Here is a 22,609-nt window from a genome sequence, read left to right on the forward strand (position 1 = left end):
AAGAACTTGTTTTTCAATTGCTGCCTCTGCTTCATGACTAAAGATGTCATTTCAGARAGCTTCATCTGTAGACATTACACATTCTGATACAACCAACTCATGTCTGTGAATGGAAGATGAGAACATCTAATTTTTCCGCCTTCTACTATCTATTTTTTCTTTTCAAACTCATTTCACAACCATAAGGAAGGTGCCATCTGGAAAACTTGTTACTTCAGAGTGTGGGCAGGGATGGGGTGGCACTGAGGAACCCAAGGTGATGAATTTGTGTGMACTCATCACTATCTCAGCTTTAGTTTCCTTCCTGTTTCATTGTTCATAATGACAGAATGTTTCCACGGGTACAACATATGGGAGAGGGTGATATTATGTTATACCATATTTTTATTTAGGATAATATTAAAAATACCTGTTGCAAGGAATTAATTTTTCTGAATTGGAGAGATCAAAGCTAATCTTCTAAATACACATTCAGGGGCTGCTGGATTCTTGAGKCCTTCCCTAGAGAAAACTGCTGCAGAGAGAGGTTAAATCACTTCAAAGTGTGTACCTGAAGATGGTACAGTGATTGATTTTCCACTGGAACACTGACAAACAATGAAAGTGTTTCCTTCAGGGGTAAGGTAGAGCTTTTAATGAAAAGTTTGAGTCACTGCTGTCAAATCTTAAAGCTTTTCCATGCACTGCATCCTGTTTTCCTGTGCTCTTCTGTAGCTGGTGGCCAACCTGATTCAACTGTTGCTTTCAGAGCCACTGAATGGAAAAGCAAATTTCCATTCTCTCTTGCTATATTTTTTCCAAAGAAGGAAAGTGAAATCTAGTTTAAAAAAAGGCCCAGCCCACAGCTGTGAAACCAAAGTGTGACCCTGAGGCTGYTCCTGTGTGTGAACAGAGGGAGATGAGTGCACCCACCCTGCCCATGACCCAAGGGTGGCAGAAAGCACTGAGTCCCTTGGTCTGTGTGTTCTGAGTCATTCAGATCCCTCAGACCTTGATTAAACAATCAGTTTTCTCAAGTCCTGCCATAGCAACAGATTTATAATAGTGGGCTCCCAGCACCCCAGAGCCAGGCCTGGATTTCTGCTGTGCTGTTATTTGCTTGGTGAAATGCGGTCCTGTTGTCAGGGCTGCTGGAGTGGGCTGGAATATCTTTGGAATTAACAATCTGGGCAATTGAGCTTTGCAGCTGATATCAGGTTTGTACTGCAAAGAAGATGAGAAGCTTAAAAATAGCTAACAAAAAATTGTTGGGTTGTATAGAGTGGAATAGTTTACTTTTGTAGAAGAAAAGAAACCTTTCTGCTCTCTTGCTGTACCAAGTAGGTAGGAGCTTGTGGAAAAAAAGTTAGAAGTCCCTTCTACTCTCCTCAGATACTCTGGTCTATCCTGACTGTGTAATACAGGTTGATGAAATTGTTCCGACAGTATTCTCCGCTAGCAACAAGCCATTCAAAAAGAAATAAAAATCTTTATTATCTATGCTATGAAATATGACTTTTGTCAGAAATTTCATGTGGGTGTTTGGCCAAATCATAGAAAAATTGTGAAACTGCAGGGTGAGGAAATGAAGATTGGGGCCATACTAATTTGAGGGATTTACAGTCAAAAGAATAATGTTGCTTGAAGGCAGTGTCTGTTTAGGGGGTAGATATTTCTGATATTTCATAGCTCTCCTTTATCTTCTGTGAGCTCCAAGTCATGCAGACAGAGGCATTGGGTCYGTGTTAACTGTGTCAGAGCAAACATGGTGATGCACCTTGTGTGGGAGGCACAGTTGTTATTCCTACTYCAATTAGTTTTATTCCTAATGATCCTGGAAAATTAATTCGTGTAAGAATRTCAGCTGTAAACTGGTTTATATTGTACCAGGAACATTCAGGTTTTGCAGTCAGACTCTTTCAGGAGCATATACTTAATAACACCACAGACCAGGGTCTTTTCTTCTGTATTTGTTAGCCTTGAAAGGRAGATGGGATTTGCAGTGGTTTTGCTCCCAACACAGATTTTGTCCTTCCCTGGAGGTCCCAAAGTCCCCAAAGGGTGGCAGTAAGAGCACRGTCTGCTCTCGCCAAGAGGTGATGTCTCTGAATTTATAGCTTCTCCCTTCGGYAGAGAGCAGAGTGGGGCTCAGAAAGCTCATGTTATTGTGGAAAAAATGGAAAATTTGCAATGCTGAGATAAAATCTTGTATTGCCACCCATGTGATATCAGTGTCTCATGATGGGAACTCATTAAGACCAAGGCATTCTTTGATTTATTTTCATTACAAGCTCTAATGTCACAAGGTCTCCAACCCTTGAGTTGGGGGAGCGCTGTTGTTCATGGTAACAAATTCATATTCCAAGCATAATCACTTCTTTTTTTACTTTAGTTCTCATCATTACTCACGGTGATTTAGACTACTCAAAACATTTTAAAGCACATTCAGTGCAACATTTGCAGTGAAATGTTGCTGCTGAAATGTGAAATGAAAGAGTTTGTGCCTCTCTAAATCAGCAAACACGGGTGATCCATGTGCTTCACACAGCTTCAGTGTCAAAGGGGATTGAACTATGGGGTCATTTGCTCCATATTTCCTATATTTGAGATTTGATTGGGTGCTGGTAGCTGGGGCAGAATGAAAAATACAAGGAAACCTTRTTTCCTCTGCTCCTCGTTATTTATTTATTTTCTGTTTTGGGGGTCGTAAGGATGGGTCTGTGCAAATCAGTGTCACCCACTCCAGGTGAAAACTTAGGTTGTGAAAAATGGACAAAAAGAATTTCTCTAGTGGTGAAATTAGTATTAGAATGTGGAGATCAGAAGCAGTAACACAGTGAGACTGAAGGGAAYTGTGTATTCAATATTTCACTAATTTGCAATGGAAAAATCACTTCAAATAAGAGGCAAAATCACTATGAAAGTTTATTTTATTTATATCTCAATGAAGAGTTTGTTATTATTTTTCAATAAATTAAACAGCAAAGATGCTACATACCTGCCTGTTGAATACAAACTTAATAAAAATACAGCTTATATCGATCTCACATAATTTAAAACATAYCAATTTTAAGACATGTCAATTTAGAATGTATTTACATAGCACAACAGCATCGTGGAGCTCACACTCACACTCATTAACACAGATTTTTAAGAGAGATGTCAGTCTTTTCTTGGCATTTTCTTGTGATGCCCAAAATTGTCAGTCATCCTACTTTTCCTTCTGGACTTGATGATCTTTTCCCATTGTTCAGCTTGCAAGTCTTGCASTTCCTGACAAAATCAACAGTTCCTTGGGACCTGAGGCATAGTTCACTGCTCCCAGKGCAGCTTCAACTACAATTTTCATATCCTGCCTTGGCTCCATGGGTGTGGGAGGAAGGGGTTTTCTCCTGTGCTGCTTCTGCCCTTGTGGCATCCTCACCAGCTTTTATCCCTCATTCTCGTGGCTGTGGAGCTCTTTCCACTCCTCCTCCCAAGGCTGGGATTTTCCTTGGCAAGATCCAGYCACCGTGGCGGATCTCTTTGCAGGATATTTGTCACAGAGTCTCCTTGGCTCTTCCAACACTTTATTTGGAAGGGTTGCTTTGCAGCTGGTTCAAAAGGTTCAGGTAGGATTTGGATTTTAAAAATCTGGGGTACGAATCCCTTTCCATAAGGATGTACACCGTTTTCTGGGCTTCATCAAAACTCGTGTGAGTTGGGTCTTGAGCTTTTTTGGCTGTTGCTTCCCTCATCTGATAATCAATATTGATCTGGAAAGGAGAAGATAAATGCCATTGGAAACTTAGAAAAATTGTCTCTTCCTATCTGTCACTGTATCTGTCACTTTGTCAGTGCATGGATTTGCAGCCCTGCAATCTGTGGCAGTACAATATCAGAGCTGCAAAATGGGGAAAATCAAATACCAATATCCCAGTTAGGCACTAAAATTGCTCTTCACTATACAAATGTGGTTTGTGCTGGGGTCAGAATTAATACACTGCAACAACAAACTACTTGAGGAACAACCTCCTGTTAACTGAAGTTGTGCTGCATGTCTCCAGTTTAAATATGATCAACATACAGAACTTTTAATTTTCCAGAAGGTCCTGCTGTTTTARAAGACAAGCAGTGTTGTGTGGTGCTTCCACTCACAAACACAGGCTCTCCAAACACCATCAGTGATTCAAACTGGGCTGAGTCAGCGAGCAGCATCATGTGCTGAGCTGCTGAGGCCTTTGYTGAGCCCTGCTGGTGGCTCTCCCAGGGATCAGTCTGCATCCTGTGACTGTCTGTGAGGTCTGATAATGTCACTGCAGACAGCRGTGATGCAAGAAGGGGCCTGAAAGCGTGGCTGTGTCTTCCTCTTATGCAACTGAGGGAGAGTGTGAGCAKCTCAGGAAAGCCACACCCCTCCCTGCTGTCTCTGCACAGAGTGGCTTTGGACATACCTGCTTGATGGCATCTGACTGAACAAACTCCTCATAAATCCTCTCTGCTTTGCCATGCAGGTGGTCAGACTTGGTTTTCTTGTAATCCTCACAGGCCAACCAGAACTCGATGTTTTCCTCGCTGAATTCTGACTTCAGGAACTCCCGAAAGACACCTTGACCACCTAAAGGCASCACAAATATATCATCATTTATTGTGTGATGGTTGTGATCAGAAACAGTGAAATAGATAGCCAGAGGTGTATTGAAATCTGATATAAAATCTTGCCAAAATACACTGTTTTTCCCTTCTTTGACATCCTAAAAATATTCTAATGTTGAGGCTGATGTGAGTCTTCCKAATTGGGTTTAGTGTTCTTAGATCCAAACCCTTGGTGCCAAATTACAGCAAAGGATTCCAGTCCTTCCTAAATGGACTGACTGTCTTAGGGTCCAGAAATAGAGAGAAAATTCCAAATTAAACTGATGTATTATTCAGGGAACGAAGACTGATCAAAATCAGCTATTTGGGGGTTATTTGCTAAACCGAAAATGGGCAAAGGAAAATAAAACCCAGCTTGGAAGCCAAGTTGTAGCGGTGTCCATGCTACACTAGAGCTGTAAAAAACTGAAGAGCAGTTGCCCATTGTCTGACAGTGTTTATACCATGCTGCCACTTTGCCTACTTGGTGATATTAGATAAAATTTTATCCTCAGAGTCAAAACAAAGTCATTCTGAAGTWACAGACTTACTTTGGCTGGCCAAGAGCTTTTCCAAAGATTGTGACCACTGAATAACTTCCTCCRCAGAAAGCCTGAGGGGGCAAGAAAAAGACAAGACTTTAGGCAAGAAAGCATAGGGTTTGGTTTGTGTATCTGAAGGAGACAAATTTTAAAATTTATTATTATATTCCAGGAGCATATGACAGGTATTTACTAAATTTATGGCTTTGTATCTGAGACCCTGGAGATAGCCCATGTGGAGAAARATAATCAGAGATGGAAAAATATGGGACTGTGATGTTATCTTGAATTCTGTTCCTAGGAAAATAATCTTGTACTGTAACTACAATAAAATTATTTTGTACCTGTATTTCTGTTTTCATATTTTTGCAATAGGAATGGTGGTAGCCCTGCTCCTCACTGAGGTGTGAAGCATTGTTTCTTGTAAAATTTTAGAGAACAGATACAATGTCCTTCTGGCAAAAAGGGATTTAACTGAAGTTTCTTCTCCCTCGTTGAAGCAAATTTATCAAATCACTAATTAAAAATCCTTAACTTCATGAACATTTTCGAATTACTGTTTCTAATTAATGCTCAYCTCTCTTGCATTTTGGAAATTCTAGATCTTTTTACAATATTTTTTGTCCTACAAGTAGTTTTGACGTGAAGTATGGTTTACTATACATGATCTAGCTATAATTATATTTTATAATTTGTATCTTTCAATACTTACATGTCKTTTCTAGAGTTGGAAGTCTTGATCCCAGATTCAATATGTGGTACCATGCACTTCAAATAATTTTTGAGATCTGCACCACTGAAACAATGAACAGACATTTTCGTAACCCATTAAAGYTGTGGTTGCATTTAAATTCCACTTAAATAATCTTCAAACTTTCAAACAGAGACGGAAAGCACCATCCTATGACTGAACTCTGGGAATTTACATATCCAAGTAAATTTTTTTAAAGACTGAGGCCCCCACTGTATCCAAATTCTACTTCTGATTACTTAAAGCAGTCAATTAAATGGTATTCCTCAGTCAAGATTTTTTAATGATTGTTGCAGTCCTGGGCTTTGAGCAGGTTTTAGAGTCATTTAGGCTTAAACACAAGGCTAATCCTTAATCCCCAAGATTAGTGGGGTGTTATTTGCATCTTTAATACATGAAATTTTCTGCCAAGTTGTATATACTTACAAAGCCTTCTGCTTCTTTTTATGGCCCTTGCCTTCTGCCAGCTTGCAATCTTCTTTTCCACTTAATTCACTCATGTTGYTGTGGGAGAAAAAGAATCCTGGCATTTTCAGGTTGAACGTGAAGCGCCTTTCGCCACGATAATCCTCCAAGCCCCAAGTGACAGCTCCCGGCCTCTGCCGCCGCCTTTTATTGACGCTGCTGSTGGTGTGAACGGGGCTGTTTATCGTGTCTCTTCATCACAAACCCGGGAACTTCCCTTTTTCAGTGCGCAGTGACGTGAGTCTTTTTCAGAAAGAAAACAGACAGCGGTGTCTCGTGGTTGAGGTTAAACCAGATGAGGCTGAGTTGCTTCGGGGTTGTTATGTGTGGCTGTTTATGTCTGTTACAAAAAAAAAAAAAGAAAAAAAAATCCTCTCTAGAACTTTGAATTCTTGTCCCTTTCTGATTGGTACCCGCAAATCAGAAGTATTTTTTGATTTGATCAAAAGACCTGCAAATCCTGTAGTTTTTTCTTGACAGAATTCACTTGTTGCATGCCTGTGTCCTGTGACTTCATACTCTTCAACTGGTTAGGTGGGCTCAGCAGAATACATGGATAAGGCACTTTGAGACACCCCAATATTAAACTTCTAAATGCAACAGATTATTTGCAAGTCCCCAGTTGCTCTTCAAACTAGAATATAACATCAGGCACCTGCTTTGTTTAGACACTTGCTGTGAAAATATTTAGAAGGGGTTTTCTCAGGAAGGGGTTTTGAAGCAGCAAGAACTTCTTTAATTTGGTTTAATTTTCCAAGTCATGTTATTTGGAAGCATAATGCCATATTTCAGGAATACCTCCCTAATTTTATGTGACTTGGAATCTTTAAATATTGATTAGGTTAGAGTTGTAAACAAATGTGAATATTACAACTGATTTGGGGGAGGTGGGTGTTGTTTGTACACACAAGTTCTACTGCAAAGAACAAACCTGGGATATAAAGCAAGATGAAGATTAAGCGTAACTCTGTTTAGCTGGATGGTGATTTAGATGTTGAAATAATTAACCTGGCTCCTGAGCATCCCAATTTCTGCTTGTTTGCTTGGTTTTTTGGGGGTTTTTCTGTGATATTTCAACAATTTTGTTTTACTAGTAACACACGAAACTTTGATTGCCTATAAGCTCATGAGTGGTGTACGCAGGGCTGCCCATGATGGTGACAGCTGCTGACACATCCCCAGTTTCCTGGGGAACTRTTCTGTGCAGGACTGGGAGCCCAGAGCTGCCTGCAGACAAGGACAGACCGTCAGCATCGGGRTGGTTTTAACCACAGCAGGCTGCCGCTCCCCTGGGTGCCAGCAGTGACACAAATGTGTCTGCAGGAAATATTTATCTCCACGCTATCAGGTCAACACTGACCTTTGAGCAGTAGTAGAGGTATTTACTGACTGCTCCTGCCCCCCTGAACAAGACAAAAAAGGAAGGGAGAGGTGGTATCGGTGCCGTATTTGTTTTCGTATCTCTCGTGCTGGGTTTTGACATTCTGCCCCCTCGGTGTCTCATGGGATTCCCTCAGTTCGGAGCTGTCCTCGGTGSGAGGTCCCATTGCTGGGAAGGTCAGAGAGTTGCTGCATCCAAACCCTTCTCAGAGTAGGGCAATAAAAATGTAAAAGACCCAGGGAAAAATCATTTCCTATCTCATCTCTCTGAACTTTGCAGCCTCRGGCTGAAAGTGGGTCAATGTCTTGAACTTACACCAGCTTGTAGGTACAATAAGCTACCAGTGAAGTTCTGGAGTTTGAGGGATAGAGCTGATTCCTCCAAGAATGGGATGGTTTGCTTGTTTGTCCCTATTATCAGTGCAGGGCTGTTGACAGCTCCTTTACAAGGTGAGGAATGTCTTTTCCCCATTTAAAATGAAATTACTGTCTTTTGGATTTGTTAAACACATCGATGCACACAATGGGTGTTGAGTCATTATTTCCTCTGGAAAGGAATTCTCTCCTGCTACTGAGTGGACCTTCCACTTCACCTTCTTGCAATAAATATTYTCTTGAGTAAAGAAATAATAGTGTTCTTGTCATTTACATCAGGATAATGCTGCTATCACACAGCATTTGAATTGCTTTCCAGGTCACACAACATTTGAATGGCTCCCCAGGTCACACAATATTTGAATGGCTTTCCAGGTACTTTATTTGGTGGAGTTCAGTTGTGTTAGTATGGGATAATTTGCAGGTAACTTGTGCTGTAGAGATACCATACCTCAGGACTCCAGGGGAGGTGGTAACTTTTGCTTTTAGGATCCTAGTGCTGCTGGACTGGAAGGGAGTCAAAAGTGAAGTAGGAATATGTGGAATATCATGCTGTAAAGGTTGAAGATGTTTTGGCTGCCAAASAGACCACCTGGCATTAGCTGATGTTATGTTCTGCTGTTCATATATCCTAAATTAACAGTGCTGTTAACGTAATGGAGAGTTTTGTCCAGTATTCCAAACCACTAAACCCCAATCCCTGTGCAAAACAAAAATCAGTGCTGCTTCTCTGCTTCCCCCTGAGCCAGGACTGTTTGTTATCTTGTGTAAATTCCATGTGAGACTGGCAAGGTAGAAAGACAATGGGGAGCTGTGAGCRCCTGATTTGGAGAAATGATGAACAGTGGGGCCCTAGGAAGATGTTTGGCATGTAAACTTCTAACCTAAGGTCATAGGAAGTGTAAAGAMAACGTAAAGTACCCATTTCCTCCCATCATCCTGTAAACACTGTTCAAACTCTCCAAAACTAAAGCCCACTGCACCCAGTAGTAGACAAATCAACATGGGACTATGATTATTAATCACTTTTTTCTTCCACTGTGGACAAATTCTTTCTTCCTCTGAGTAACTCTGATCTTCAGGGCATCCTTTTTTTTTCTCAATGGAATATTTCACTGATTCACTCTTTCTCTGCAAAGAGAAAGAGTGTCTACTCATGTCTAAGGTTTTAGTTGTTGAGCCCAGTGAAATCAGTGTCCTGATTTCAAGAATGAGAAAAACTGTGTCCAAGACTTCGGTATGTGCACAACTGAAGTGAGAGGGAAAAGAGGAACCGTGAGATTCACGATAATTTCTTTCATTGTTTAAGCAACATTCTGCTTCTGCAGACCACAGAAAACCAGGGAGACACCTGCATGGAATTTCCTAAGTTAAAAACATTTTGGTGATGACARCTTTGGTTGCTGTAAGGGGTTCTGCTTCATGAAAGAATTGAACCAGGTTGCACACATGGRTTAGTTTTCAGTTCCCTACAGCTGGAATGATTCTGTTGTCCTGAATACTCTGACTTGACATTTGTGGTGTCGAAAGTGTTGCTTATTTTCAAATTAACCATAAAAATACAATGCTTCAAACCCATATGCATTATCCATATTCAGGATCACTATCYTTGTTCCCTGTAGACAGAAATGTCTGGTGGGATTTAACACGATACCATGAGGAGTAGTTACCTCCTGGCCCAGCAGAAAGCTTTTCATGTAATTTCTTCCCTCCTAATTTTCTGGGTTTCTTTCAGTTTCATCATGAGATGCTTGGTATCAGACCTGTCTTTTTCATCTCCCACATCCTTAATCTACCTCTATAATACTTTTCTCTATTTCATGCAGWGCATGATGGCAAATTGCTGCTTGAAATACTTTCTTGTTTAGTAAAGATTACTACTATTAACTTTCTCATTTATGAAAGTAAATCACAAAAAGGATCTTTTAAGTTTTTCACTTTTAGGCCTGTTTAGAATAATCTCATTATTTGAAACAAAACCCTCTTTGTCCTAAGCTTGGCACTGCCTCATTTGACTCTGTCCAGTAAAAGGACAGAAGAACACTTTTTGCAGCAAAGCTGTCACCAGCTGGTTTCTACCCTTTTCCAGGTCTCTTGTAGGTTTGTGAGGAGTAATTAATCCAATTTGATGTGCACAGAAGATGCTTGCTAATATTTTCTGATGTGCAACCTGTTTTYTAGTCTTTCTGGTGATCACTTGGTAGAGTGCAAGAGAAAAATGTGAGAAAATTTCCAAGGTTACAGCACTGGACAAGTTTAGTTAAAATGAAAGGGACAGAAAGTTCTGTGAACTCCAAGTCCCATTTGCTGGTCAAAACTATTTCAAGCTTCTCCTTCTGACTTCTGCTTTTTTTGTTTCTCTTTGGTCACTCTTGTCTGGCCTTATTCTCGTTCATTCTCCATTTCAGTCCTGTTTTGTTTCTGAATGTTTCATTTTGGCGTAGGCAAGACGTTTTCTTCCAACTGTGGTCAATTTTCAGATTCTCTGTGCTCTTACTGTTGACCATAAATTTTTCTGGAGTTAATCTGGCCCCATCTGTGCTGTGCTGGAGCCAGAATTGCTGCTGCCCCACTGCAGAACATCCCTTTGCCCATCCCTTAACTGAGCATTAGCTTAGCTATGAAAACAAGTGATTTCTTTGAAACGCGGTTGCCTTTTATGTGACCTAAAGAAATCAACTACTGATAATCCATCTCTTTAGCAAAAGAGGCGCTTAAGGGAAATAGAAACTTGTTTCTGTGGGAGAGGAAATAGTGTGCATTAAAAAAAAAAAAAGGGTTGGGTGCTTTTGAGCTGTAGTGATATTATTGTGAAATGTTTAAAGTGTCTCTCGTGTTATGTAGTCAGTCTATAACAGAGCTGTGGTAGCCATTATAAATTATTCTTAGAATTAATTTGTGCAAAAAGCAAAAGTTTTCTGGAAAGAAAACGTGAGGCTGCTAAGATGAAAATCTTGCTGCTGGTTTTAGTTGTCTCATTTTTGGTGTTGGATTTGTTTGATTTGATTGAGAATTGAGGTTTTGGAGGGCTATTTCTTTTGTTTGCAAGTTGAGATGTTAGCTTTTGCTCCTAATTAACTCAATGAGAGTTTCAATTTTGCAACCAGTAAGGCATAACCAGGGCTGAATGGCATCAAATTCCACAAAATGAAGGGGACTTCTATATTTCAAAAATTAGTGGAACCTAATACCAAACTACATCAAGGAATGCCACAAGCTAAACTTTGGGCAGTGATCCTCACTTGACAAAGTCTGGTGGCATTTGCTCTGTGAGAGACCTGACTCTGGAGGACAAGGGAGCAGAATTTTTCTGCAATCTGTTTGATCTCTTTCACTTCCTCATTATAAAATGGCGTCACAGAAACATTCCTGCAAAATTCCAGTTCTGCCCAAAACTTCACAGTCTATCTCTGAACTATCTGCAGAATGATTTTAGGGGATTTTTTTTTTTTAGGGTTTTCTCTAGCTTCTGAGAGAACCTTATGGAGTTTTGGGGGCTTTTTGTACCATAGCAGTGAAGGAGAAACCTGGAAGGAGCTCTTGAAGTCACTGTGGAGAGCACACAAGTGATGTTTTCCCTGTTTTTATGAATCATATGGTAATTACAGTCCAGTCCCTGCATCCATTCCTGCAGGTCTGGCTCTGTGAAGGGGTGACAACMGGTCTTTCCTTTATCTGTCAACACCTAAATGTCTCCATGGGTGCTTTACTCTGGCTTTTGTGACTTCAGTTGTGTCCCTGACCTCTCTGACTGTTCCATGTGGCTGTAGAAAGCCACCTTGAGCTACTGGAAGTCTTCAATTTGAAGCTTTGGTGAATATTAGTTGCCCTTGTGGTTATAATTTTCCCTGTGGAAACTTCTCAAACTTTCATGACTTGACTTTACAGAAAAATATTATCAGTATTTGATGACAAATATTGTTGACATTTTTGTTTATGTGATGGGCAGTGCAAGGAATTAATGTGTATTTCTTCACAACTTTGAAGCTCATTTCCCTGACATGCACATCCAGGAACTCCCTCTTTCTTGTGACTATTTCTTAATTAGACTGTAAYGAGTTTGTACAGTTCATCAGAAACCTGATCCTTTCCCTCTGGGGCTTTCCTTCTGAAATGCATTAACTGTTGAATTTCTGTGAAACCAGGGGACTTCTGGTTGTCAACTAGACTGACTGAAACCCAGATGAAGAATAAATTTAAAAAAAAAAAAAAAAAAGGAGAAAAAACTGCAGTACAGTGACTTTTGGGTGCTGGTGGCGATGCTTCCTGTATCTGCTGTTTGGTAGCGCAGGAAGTGTTCATCACTCACCATCTGGGAAATGCACACATTTCTCATTACCTCCTCACATTTTTACAAATCTCACACTGCACTCAGCCAGGGCCTCGTTTCTCATCTGTTAYTAAGCAAAGCAGAGCAGGAGCAGGGCCTGAGGCACTGGGCTGTGAGGCAGAGTTTGCTGAGTTTCCACCGTCAACATGGAAATGTGATGTGTGAGCACAATACGAGCTCAGCTTTGGAAGCCTGCAGGCTTCAGTTTCATCTGAATCTTAATGGAGAAAAATCAGGTGCTCTTTCCCCTCTTACTATTCTCACAGACGGTAAAATTCTGCACCCGTCAGTGTTACAATAACAAGAGGGTTTGATTGAACACAGCAAGTGAAAACTCGTGGTATCCATTTAAAAAATGTTTTTAAGAACTTTTAAACAGGAGAAATATTGTTGAAGCTTTTAGTGGAGTTATGCTGATGAAGACTTCTCTGAAGAATTATTAGAGTTTTAAGTGCCTGTTTTACACTTGGTGTTATGAATTTCCTGGCTGAATCATCTCTCCAGTGCCACCCCAGATAAAACTCTCTTGGACCAAAAAACCCTCACAAGGATGGGTTCATCCAAAGTTTGCCTCGTTATGTGCAATTAATTAATAATGGCTGGACTGTGGAAGCGATTTCAGTTAGAAGAGTCCTCTTGATTGTGGAAACTGATACARGTTTCCAACTTGACTTTTTTCAATGAGAGCTGCACGCTGGAAGAGCATCATTCAAATCACTGTTTCTTCTATCTCCCTCTGAAAATACTTGCYTGGTATACAGGTGAGGTAACAGAAAAATAATTCAAGAAATGGGAAAATTGAAGATAACTATGGGGTCTCAATTTAAATCTATCAAGATTTAAAAGCTGYATGTTTTCTGTGATGATCTCTGAGAACCAGCTCTTCTTGTGATGAACCAGGAAAGGAAGAGAGTTGAGTTCTATTTCCTGTCATTTACTTTGAACCTCACCTGCTGTCTAATTTCARTTCTCAGATCTTAGAGTGTTTGCAACAGATAGACTTGAATTTCTCCCTATTTATCATTTTTGCAGTTTTATGTCATGTCACAGGAACAGACCTATTGCTCCTTCTCCCTATGATTTGTACCTGAGCACTGGGACATATGGAAACGTTCAGGTTCAGGCTGGACAGGGTCTGAGACACCTGATCTGGCTGAAGGTGTCTCTGCTCATTGCAGGGAGCTGGWCTAGATGGCTTTTAAAGTGTTCCTTCCAAMCCAAACCATTTTAGGATTCTATGCAATGTCTTCTCTAGACTTGTGAACTGCTGGYACCTCTGCATTTGGGGAGACCCAGCTCCCAGAAGGGACCTTACCATTGTTCCTGGGACAAATGGGGGCAAGGGTTTTGTTAAAATGCAGCTCTCCTGTGGTTCTTTGAAAGCTGAACTCCTTCTGGATCCTACAGTGTAGTTAAAGATAGTAAACCCAAGGATCAAGTGGGTTTGTGTTTGAAAAGACAAACATTCCTGAATGCATTCACCCATGTCCCTGGGGCTTGTACTCAAGTAGGAACAAATGCTCAACAAAGCCTTTGGGGTAAGAATTTGTTCATCAACAGCCTGATCCTTCACTCTTCTGCTTCTGGAAGGGTTAGGGACAGCGTTTATGCACATGTCCCCCGTTTTACTAAAATAAATATATGTCCCCCTGAGTCCCTGCATACCTGTCACCTCTCTAAAGTAGGTGGGAAATTACTGCCCTAATTTACATCTAAATTATGGGACACAGGCCCCTGGAATTCAKCCCCACTGCTCAGTTCCTCATGAATGATCCATCTGGAAGCCCCCAGACCTTGGCTGATGAGAGTACTGAATATAACCTTTGTGCAAAAGGGGAGCTGTCACATCCCCAGACTGGATTTTCCTGATATGTGTCATTATGAAAAACCAAACTCCCAAGTCCCACCAGTTCCCCACCTGTGGCAAAAACTCATTATTTCACCCTTTTTCCTGTGACCTCCACAGRCAATTAAAGCTGCAATCCCTGCAGTGTGGGCTGCCAGGTTTGGAATTCCCCATGCTGTACATGTCAGTAAACCAGGTGAGCTCTGATACATGCCACCATTTCCCTTTAATTTTGCAATGAATTCGAAGATGAACACAGAAAAAAAAAAATCAGCGTGCAAAGCAAGAGAACCAGATCTGGAGGGAAGGTTTCATACGAGCAGCAGGAAACGGAACCCGCCRAGTTTCATGACAATAATAGTTCTGCTCTTAACTGCTGAGCTTTCTGSTGCTGCTGAGTTACTCTGAAAGAGTCATCAATATTGGTGTGTGCGTTCTTCTAACCTCAGCCTCAGACACGGGGCCTGGAAACCRCAGGGTAACAGCACTGCCTAGGCAAGTGCTGAAACAAAGCAAAAAAAAAGGCTTTTGAAAGGATTTTCTTTCTTAAAAGCATGGATATTTGTAAAAAAAAACAACATGTGGGTATTGATACTTTTGTATATAAATTGACATTGTCTCTGACACCCCTTTAAAGGTAATAATAGAATGGCTCTCTTTCCACACATCATGCACAACAAGAACAACATGTTTGTTCTTGGTTTTCATTTAAACCATGTCAGATTTAACACTCATGCAAAATATTGGAACACACTGCATTCAGTGACAGAAACAAGACAGAAGTTTGGTTTTGGAAAATAAAACAGAATACAGTTATTGTTGTTCTGTGCAGAAGCATATGTGTCATTTTCTTAGAATTCTTTAGAATTTGATTGCACCTTTCAATTTTATCATKAATTCACTTAATGTAGGAATATCCACAGCAAGCAAAGGAAAGAGAAGGTGATTTAAGATTTCTGGTATTACATTCTCATTTTTTCACGTGTGCCAATGCTTTTGAAATCCTAATGCTGGCTGTATTTGTTTTGATTTTTTTTAACCTGCAGAATAAGACCCCTAGCTATTTACTSTTAATGAAAAAATCAAGCAATGATGCAATTGGAATTAAAATCAGTAGAGCTGGACTGATTGCTGTCAAATTTACCCCTTAACTGTGATGGTAAGAGACACTTCCCTCAGCTTGGAAGCTCTTTTTAGCTGTCACTTCCTCTCGTTGTTATTCAGGAGGAAACTCAAACTCACAGTGTGGTTTATTTTTTGCTCTGTTAAAATTTGTGTGGAAAAGATATGTCCTAGACTTTTTTAATGTAATGGTTGGGATCTTTAACCCAAATAAGTAAAGACAACAATTCAGCAAATAAGAAAGCTCACTTCTGAAATGAATACTGAGTAAGACTTCACTTGCACCAGGACACAGATAAGTAGTGGAAGATTAATTATAAAATTTCTCTAATCAATACAAAATGGACTTTACCTGCTTCACRATTGTCTTCCTCTAATGAACTGGCATGCCAAGCAATTTATTTTTCATGTAATAATCAGTCATGAATTATTAGATTATTTCCAATGGGAAAATTTTCCTGTGGTGATGTTTTTGTTTGGTTACCTTTTGCTTAGGATCTTGCATGTGGCAGCTTCCCCCTGACGTACACAAATGTTGCTGCTTGGAAAATGACAAAGTAAGGAKGTTTTATGGCTGCTGGGCAGGGGGGAAATGTATAAAAAAGATATTCTGCATGACATGGCCTCTCTTAACTTTGGCCCTCAAGGATGGTAAAAGCAGAATATACTAAACAAAGCAACAACGAACCTTGAGGAATATTTAAAMCATCATTTCTGCCTTCTCATGGTTCATGCAAATAACCCTGTAAGGCCAGGTCATAACAAAAGAGAGCCCTGACAATATGTACTTGCGTCATTGGAAGCCCAGAATACCGTTTGCATATTGCTCTCCTTTTATAACTTTCTTTGTGTGCTGTTGCAGCAAGGTTTGTACTTTACAAGCCAACTTCTCTTTGAGTGAGCAGCAGCACTTTCCCCTGTCAGCCGGTTTAGTCTCTCCAAGGGTTGCTATGGAACATTCCAAATATTAGGGAGCTGTGGAACAGCAGAGCCTGAGGCTCCATGTGGTTTCCAGTCACAGAGAAAAACTATTGGAAAAATATGATCCCTGAACTCAAGAGGCTAAAGCAGAGCTCAGAACACTACAGCACACTGAATTATCTGTTGTGAAGCTCATTTACGGTGCCATGAGGGTGCTATTTGCCTGATTTATCAATTGACAGGCTCAGGTCAAGACCAAACATGTTTTCMGACTCATCTGCTCTTTCTGCAAATGTAATTTCTGTGAATTTTGCTTTCTTGTTTCACTGGCTCACACTGACACCTGTTTCCTTTTTGCCTAACATATGTTCTGCCTTGGACTCCTAAAGAAGAGTTCTTGCCTGATTTCTCAGCACTGTGTATGCTGCTTGCATTTTCAAGGAACAAAGTGAGGGCTGATGTCAACACAAAGAAGCATATAACCTAATTGCCTAAAAATGTTTATTTTTTAGGCAGTTTTATTTTATAAAAATATATCTTTATGCCTCTCCCTGGACCTGTAGTTTATCAGGGCTCTTTCCCCCTAAGACCATCAACTTTTGCTTTTCATTCTCTTCTTTCTGTGAAGCATCTCTTCAGTGCTCGAGCCCACTCAGCTCTGGCAGTGCTGCATGTGAATGKGAAGGTGATGGCATTGTGCAGAAAGACTGTGGGGGAGGTAATGGTGACAAGGGACTGAAAAAATRGGGCTGGTAAGAAAGAAAAAACGAAGGAATAAAACACTGAGAGGGCACTTTTCCCATACAATCTGCTACTGTGCTGTGGAATGAATCCCAGCCCTGTACTTTCTCAAGGCAACAGAGGGAAAAAAAGGCTCTTCCATTGATTTTTTTCCCCTAAATTTGATTGTAGAGCTCAACTTGAAATTTCATGTTCCATGAAAATAGCAATGAAAGCTCAGTACTGTCCCAAACACAAAACTTGCCAAGGATGTGTGAAGTGAGGTTTTAGAGAATAAAAAGACTCAGTTTTAAACCTCTCTGTCTTCAGAGGATGGCAGTGAGATCTCGTTACCATATGGTGCCTTCAGGAGTGACACAGAAACCCCAGGCTGCAGAAATCTGTTTGCTCCAGAGTTCATGCCAGAGCTTTAAGGCACTCCTCTCGTACATTGATACTCGACTCTCAAAAACACCTGGAGCAGCTGTGGCCACCGGAACATCAGCTGCAGTTGTTCTCCCCAGGGGTTGTCAAAAGGAAACCACTTCAGAACCAGTGGTTTTCCTCTGTCTGGGCCGTGTTTGTCATCCTTTCTCAAAGGTAGCTGTGTTCTTTTCACTGCTACAACRAGTACATGTGGGAGGAAGGGCACACCTGAGATTTGGGACAAACCCAGTGCCAGGATACTTTGGAATAAACTTGAAAATCCATCACATACAGCAGTATCTCATTCTCTTCTTCCTTCTACATCAATAAGTCTGCCTGCCTTTGGTGGGATCTCTGCTGAGTATCACSTTATTGCACAATATATTGCTGATGAGGATGATTTATGCAGTGTTCACAGAGTTGTAGGATGCTCTATAAGTACAAAAAAGTGACTCTTGTGAGCTTATCCTGGCAGTGAAAAGCACTGACCTTAATTCAAAAGCAGATAAAAGGATCWAAGAAAGATAAAAGGGTCTCTAAGAAATCTGTGATACTGCTGGAGTAGCATTAGCAAGTTTATTCGTTATTCTTAGCAGACAGATTCAGAGTTTTCCAGTGTATTCAATTTTAAAAATCTTATTTAAAAACAATACATCTTTGAGTTGCACCTATATTACTGAGAACTCATAATCTGAGGWAAATTTTCTGGTTCATTATCAAAAATCCGGCTCAGTAATTCCCTAATCACTGGCTGATGGTTGTTGTTTTTCTCTTAAACACGAACAATTCTGAGTAAATACCATGCAAAGCCTTCTTATTTTGGCATGCTATCCAGCCTGTTTACCAGGGTGTAATTTACTTAACACAGAATTCTGGTTAGTTGGTGACTAGTTACATAGATGTATATTCTACATAATAGACAAAATGTGGTTTTTATTTTGCTGAAGTTTTACTAGGAAAAAAACAAGAAACCACAAAACAAAACAGAAAAAAAACCAAACAAAAAAAACGGTAACAAAATTACAGCAAAGAAGTTTGGACACTGTGTTCTGGAGCATGTTGATCTCAAGTCCTGACATGCATACAAGTCTGGATTTGCAATGCAAAAAGTGTCTTTGTGTATTTGTGGGACAAATGTTGATGTGTATACAGGACACGCCTGGTGCCACTGATACAGGTTTCAAAAAACTAGAGCAAACAAACTAAAAAATGCTAGATGATGTTACAGTCTTTGGGCCTTGAGCCTGCAAAAGCTGAACCCATGGGGTTTTGAGAGAGCTTCTCTTTAAATTGTAAATTCACTTTAAATATCCTCTTTGAAGTTTTGTGAGGAAATAACCATGCAAAAGTGGAGATCCTTGCACAAATTTCCTTGTGAACCTGCCTAAATATAAAGCACATTTGGAACTGGTAGCAATGTGGCCTCGTGCAGACGTGAGGGAAGAAAGCAGAGACAAACGTGCCACCCCAAACTAATTAAAGGGTTTTAAACTCACATATTTTGAGTTCCAATACATTTTGCTTGGTTTTGTTTGCAAGCTAAGGCTCAGTGCTCTCAGCTGGCCCTGGTTTCCCCTGCGTGTGCAGAGTTAGATGGGCAGATACAGAACCTGGAGCTGCTGCGTGTGTATCACACATCAGCGTTAGTGACTGCTCTGGCACTGAGAACAGGACATGACAGAGAACAGAACATGACAGAGCAGCAGGAGGAAGCAGATCAACTGTGGGGTACAAAAATAGCTGAGGAGTCATGTTGGAGTGATGGGGAGCTAGAGCGTGGGTTTGGGGTGTCAAAGGGGCGGTTTCTCACCACCAAAAGGGGAGATGGGCTTGAATGAGTTTCATCGCAGCAATAGCAGGGGTCACACAGTTCTGAGCTGAAACTTGAGTAATTTGGGTCTAATTCCTGAGTCTGTCATGTGTTTCCTGTGTGAATTAGGGCAAAATTTGGYCTTGCTGGGTTCATATCAGGATGGGTGGAAAGGCTGGGCAGCGCTGGCACGTGTGACCCCAGCGCCTGTGGTCTGTCTGTGACCAATGAAGATCCTGTGCCACATGAGGGGGTGTCAGGTGTCAATGCATCACCGAATGTGGGCCACTGAATGGAGCCTTTTGTCTTTTTTGACACTTGTAAAACGAGGGAAGGAAGGAGTGGCTGCTTCTTGTTCCATTTAATTTCTGTCCTCCCTACTGAGTTTATAAAATAAGCTTTTCAGGGGCTGTACAAAGATATAAAGGGACTGTGTGACCTGAATGTTCCAGCAGCCCATTTCTGAGCATTCACAAAAATAATTCAGCCTTTTAAGTAATAGTAGAGGGAAAAGAGGAAAAAGCCAGCCTTGTCACTGTTAAYAGAGGTTTGAAGAACAGAATAGTGATGTTATATTGAAGAAAAATTAAATGTAGAGAAGCAGCGTGCAAGAATGGGCTGCCATTTTTTTCAGTTACAGGGGAGGGGATTTTAAGCTACTCCATAATTATTATTTTTTATCAGCAGCATGAAAAGGAATTAAATTTTTTTTATATAACTTAGCAGGCTATTTGCTATCCTTGGTTGGTACAGAGAGAGGTTTGGCCCTKTCTCCATCTGCTTTAGACATTGGGGGGCTCCTTTTAGAATCATGGGATGTTTTTCCTGTGAACCATGGAGGAACTCATCTTCCCACCTTGTGCCTGGGAATGGAGGCACAACCCAAGGTACTGCAAGGAAGGCAAAACCMGGCATCTTTTGTAGACATGAAAGAAAAAATAGGAAGTACTTACACCTGTACTGGCAATCCTTAAGTTAAGGGCAAAATCAGAAATTGGAAGAAGGAATTTGTATGGCATTTAGCAGATGTGTGCTGCAGGTAGTCGAACAATATCGAGCCAACAAAAAACTTGTCAAGGAGAACATGTAAAATGAACCTTGGTATGGCTTCATGTAAGTGAAGATTGATTTTGAGTTTTACCATGATTTTGAGTTTTACCATCAGCATATTTGGATCTCTGTGATTCATGCAGCCCCCAAGCCACAAGCTGGTTTTGCTCAGGTTAGAGATGTCCAGCCTGGGACAGGAATGTTGTGCTCAAAAGCAGGTTAATTCAACTTTCTATAGGTCTGAAGGCAATTGAGATATTTTAGAAGGTTGTCAAAGATACTTGGCCTGGGTTTGACAGGATTTTTTGAAGTGGTTTGCTCAGAGTGTGAACAGCCAAAGCACACAAATTTTGGCAGCCTCAGACAGACTCACAATACACCCCTTTACCTTGATTTTGGGGGACACACTCTTTTTTTCCTCTTGTTTTATTGGTGCCTAAATAATTAAAAGCACAAAAACACTCTTTTTTTTTTTTTCCTTCTTCCTTGTTTCCTTTTCTACAACTTTTAGATACACACAGCACGACCACAGCTCCTGCTGTCCTCAATTTACACCCTCTCCTGCTTTATTTAAGAGGTGAAAGTAGGGAGCCTGTGCTCCCTCCATGCTGTTGCAATGTCCCATCATTAAAACAGAATATCAGAGAGGTCCTGGAGCTCTTCTGCCTGCACAGCTTTTTTATAAATCTCACCACAAGGTTACAAACATCGAGAGAAATGACTCAAACCAGTCCCTGGCTGATTAGTCAGCCTTTTAAAATGAAAGCAGACAACTTCCACCCAGCCCCGTGTCAGGGGAGACCAAACAGGAAAAAGGAAATTGGGGACAAAAGTCTCAAAAAGTGCGTTCGAGGCGCACATCCCACATAACCACACGCTCCTGCCAGACAGACCCCAACTGCTCTCATGCAATGTCTCCTCATATGACCAAATCTCTGTTTAGTCATTAAAATTATTGATTTATCTAATTGAATTCAGGAAATGAATCAATATATTTTTGAATCAATATTGATAAATTATATTTATTCCCACATGAATAAAGTGGCAGCACATGTTCACACCATTTAATAGACTTCTGTAAGACCAAAAGATGTAATTTTTTTTTCAATTATACTGTATGTCATTTTCTAAAGAGAAAAAGAATATTCTTAGATTTTTTAATAGTGTGATGGATTTTAACTCAGGCTAGATTCTAAAGCAATASGAATGTCTGTTTTCAATATATGTAGTTCAATTTTTAATGACTAACTTTAACAAATATTACCACAGTTAATCCTGAGGAAAAAAAGGGTTCTGATATGTTTTAAAGACCTGGTCAAATGAATTTCTAGTTCAGTTATTCTAGCATTTGGATCTGAAAGGAAGGTTTTAAGTATATTAAAATGACATTTCTTTAAAATGCATCAGTTATGGTATGACTACAAGCCCAAGCTCTATCATGTAGTTGTGATTTATGAACACAAAAGATCAAAGGAAGTGTGACTGACCGATTTTTGGTTTAAACTTTTGTGGTTCCAATATGTGTGATGTCTAGTTGTGYAGTGAGATGTAATTTGTGTCTGTTTGCACCAAGGAGAGGGTGAGAAGGTTGCATTTGGTTTGGTTTTTTTTACCTAGTATTTGCAAAAAATCCATGAAGTCCCCCTAATACCACTTCAGTGTGGGGGAAAATGTTTTGGAAAGGGAAACATTTTAATCAAAATCAAGTTAGTAAAAACCCGAAGTCATTCTATAGGCAAAGGATAAAGAAGATTTTGCTGCTATCACAAAATGAAACAAATGTTTGCCACTGCCCCACCAAGGTTTCCATATATGCAGAGCCCATCTACTCCCACCTACACTTTTTTCTGGAAAATGTGATATTTTGGGGCATATATGCACAAGACAATAAAAGGAGACTGATCAATACATTTTGAGCATCCATACAAATCAATAATTTCAAGAAAGAGATAATAAGACTGAAGCACTGCAGTATGAGTTCCTGGACTTGAAAGCTAAAGCCTCCCTTCTAAGTTTCTCCAATCTTCCTCCCACTTACCAAGCATGGAAAAGTTTAAAAAAATACATATTCACCATGCCACAGAGGCCTTGGAATTTCACTCCTTTTCCTCTCTGTAATGTTTGTCATGCACCAAACCCCAGGGATGGGAATAAAACATTTCCTCTGTGCAGACTCACAGAAGTACCTTCAATCTGTCTCTGATAACACCAAAGGCTAAGAAAACGGAAAAGATGCTCAGCACACTAAACTGATACAAGTTTTTGTCTTATGAATATG

At 40.3% G+C, this 22,609-nt stretch overlaps 1 protein-coding gene across 1 annotated transcript; it reads right to left on the reverse strand.

Annotated features, from left to right (window-relative positions):
* Positions 1-2,893: 2,893 nt before the first annotated feature.
* On the reverse strand, positions 2,894-6,509 carry RGS1 (regulator of G protein signaling 1). Its single transcript, XM_057377190.1, has 5 exons — positions 6,313-6,509; positions 5,848-5,931; positions 5,145-5,206; positions 4,413-4,576; positions 2,894-3,734 (listed from the first exon to the last, which is right to left on the reverse strand). The coding sequence occupies exons 1-5, from the start codon at positions 6,414-6,416 to the stop codon at positions 3,549-3,551; spliced, it is 600 nt and encodes a 199-aa protein (XP_057233173.1). The 5' UTR covers positions 6,417-6,509; the 3' UTR covers positions 2,894-3,548.
* Between the last annotated feature and the right edge of the window lie 16,100 nt (positions 6,510-22,609).

This window comes from Malurus melanocephalus, unplaced genomic scaffold (assembly GCF_030028575.1).
Source record: "Malurus melanocephalus ecotype Western Australia unplaced genomic scaffold, MMel_1.1 scaffold_305, whole genome shotgun sequence".
Taxonomy (NCBI): Eukaryota; Metazoa; Chordata; class Aves; order Passeriformes; family Maluridae; genus Malurus; species Malurus melanocephalus.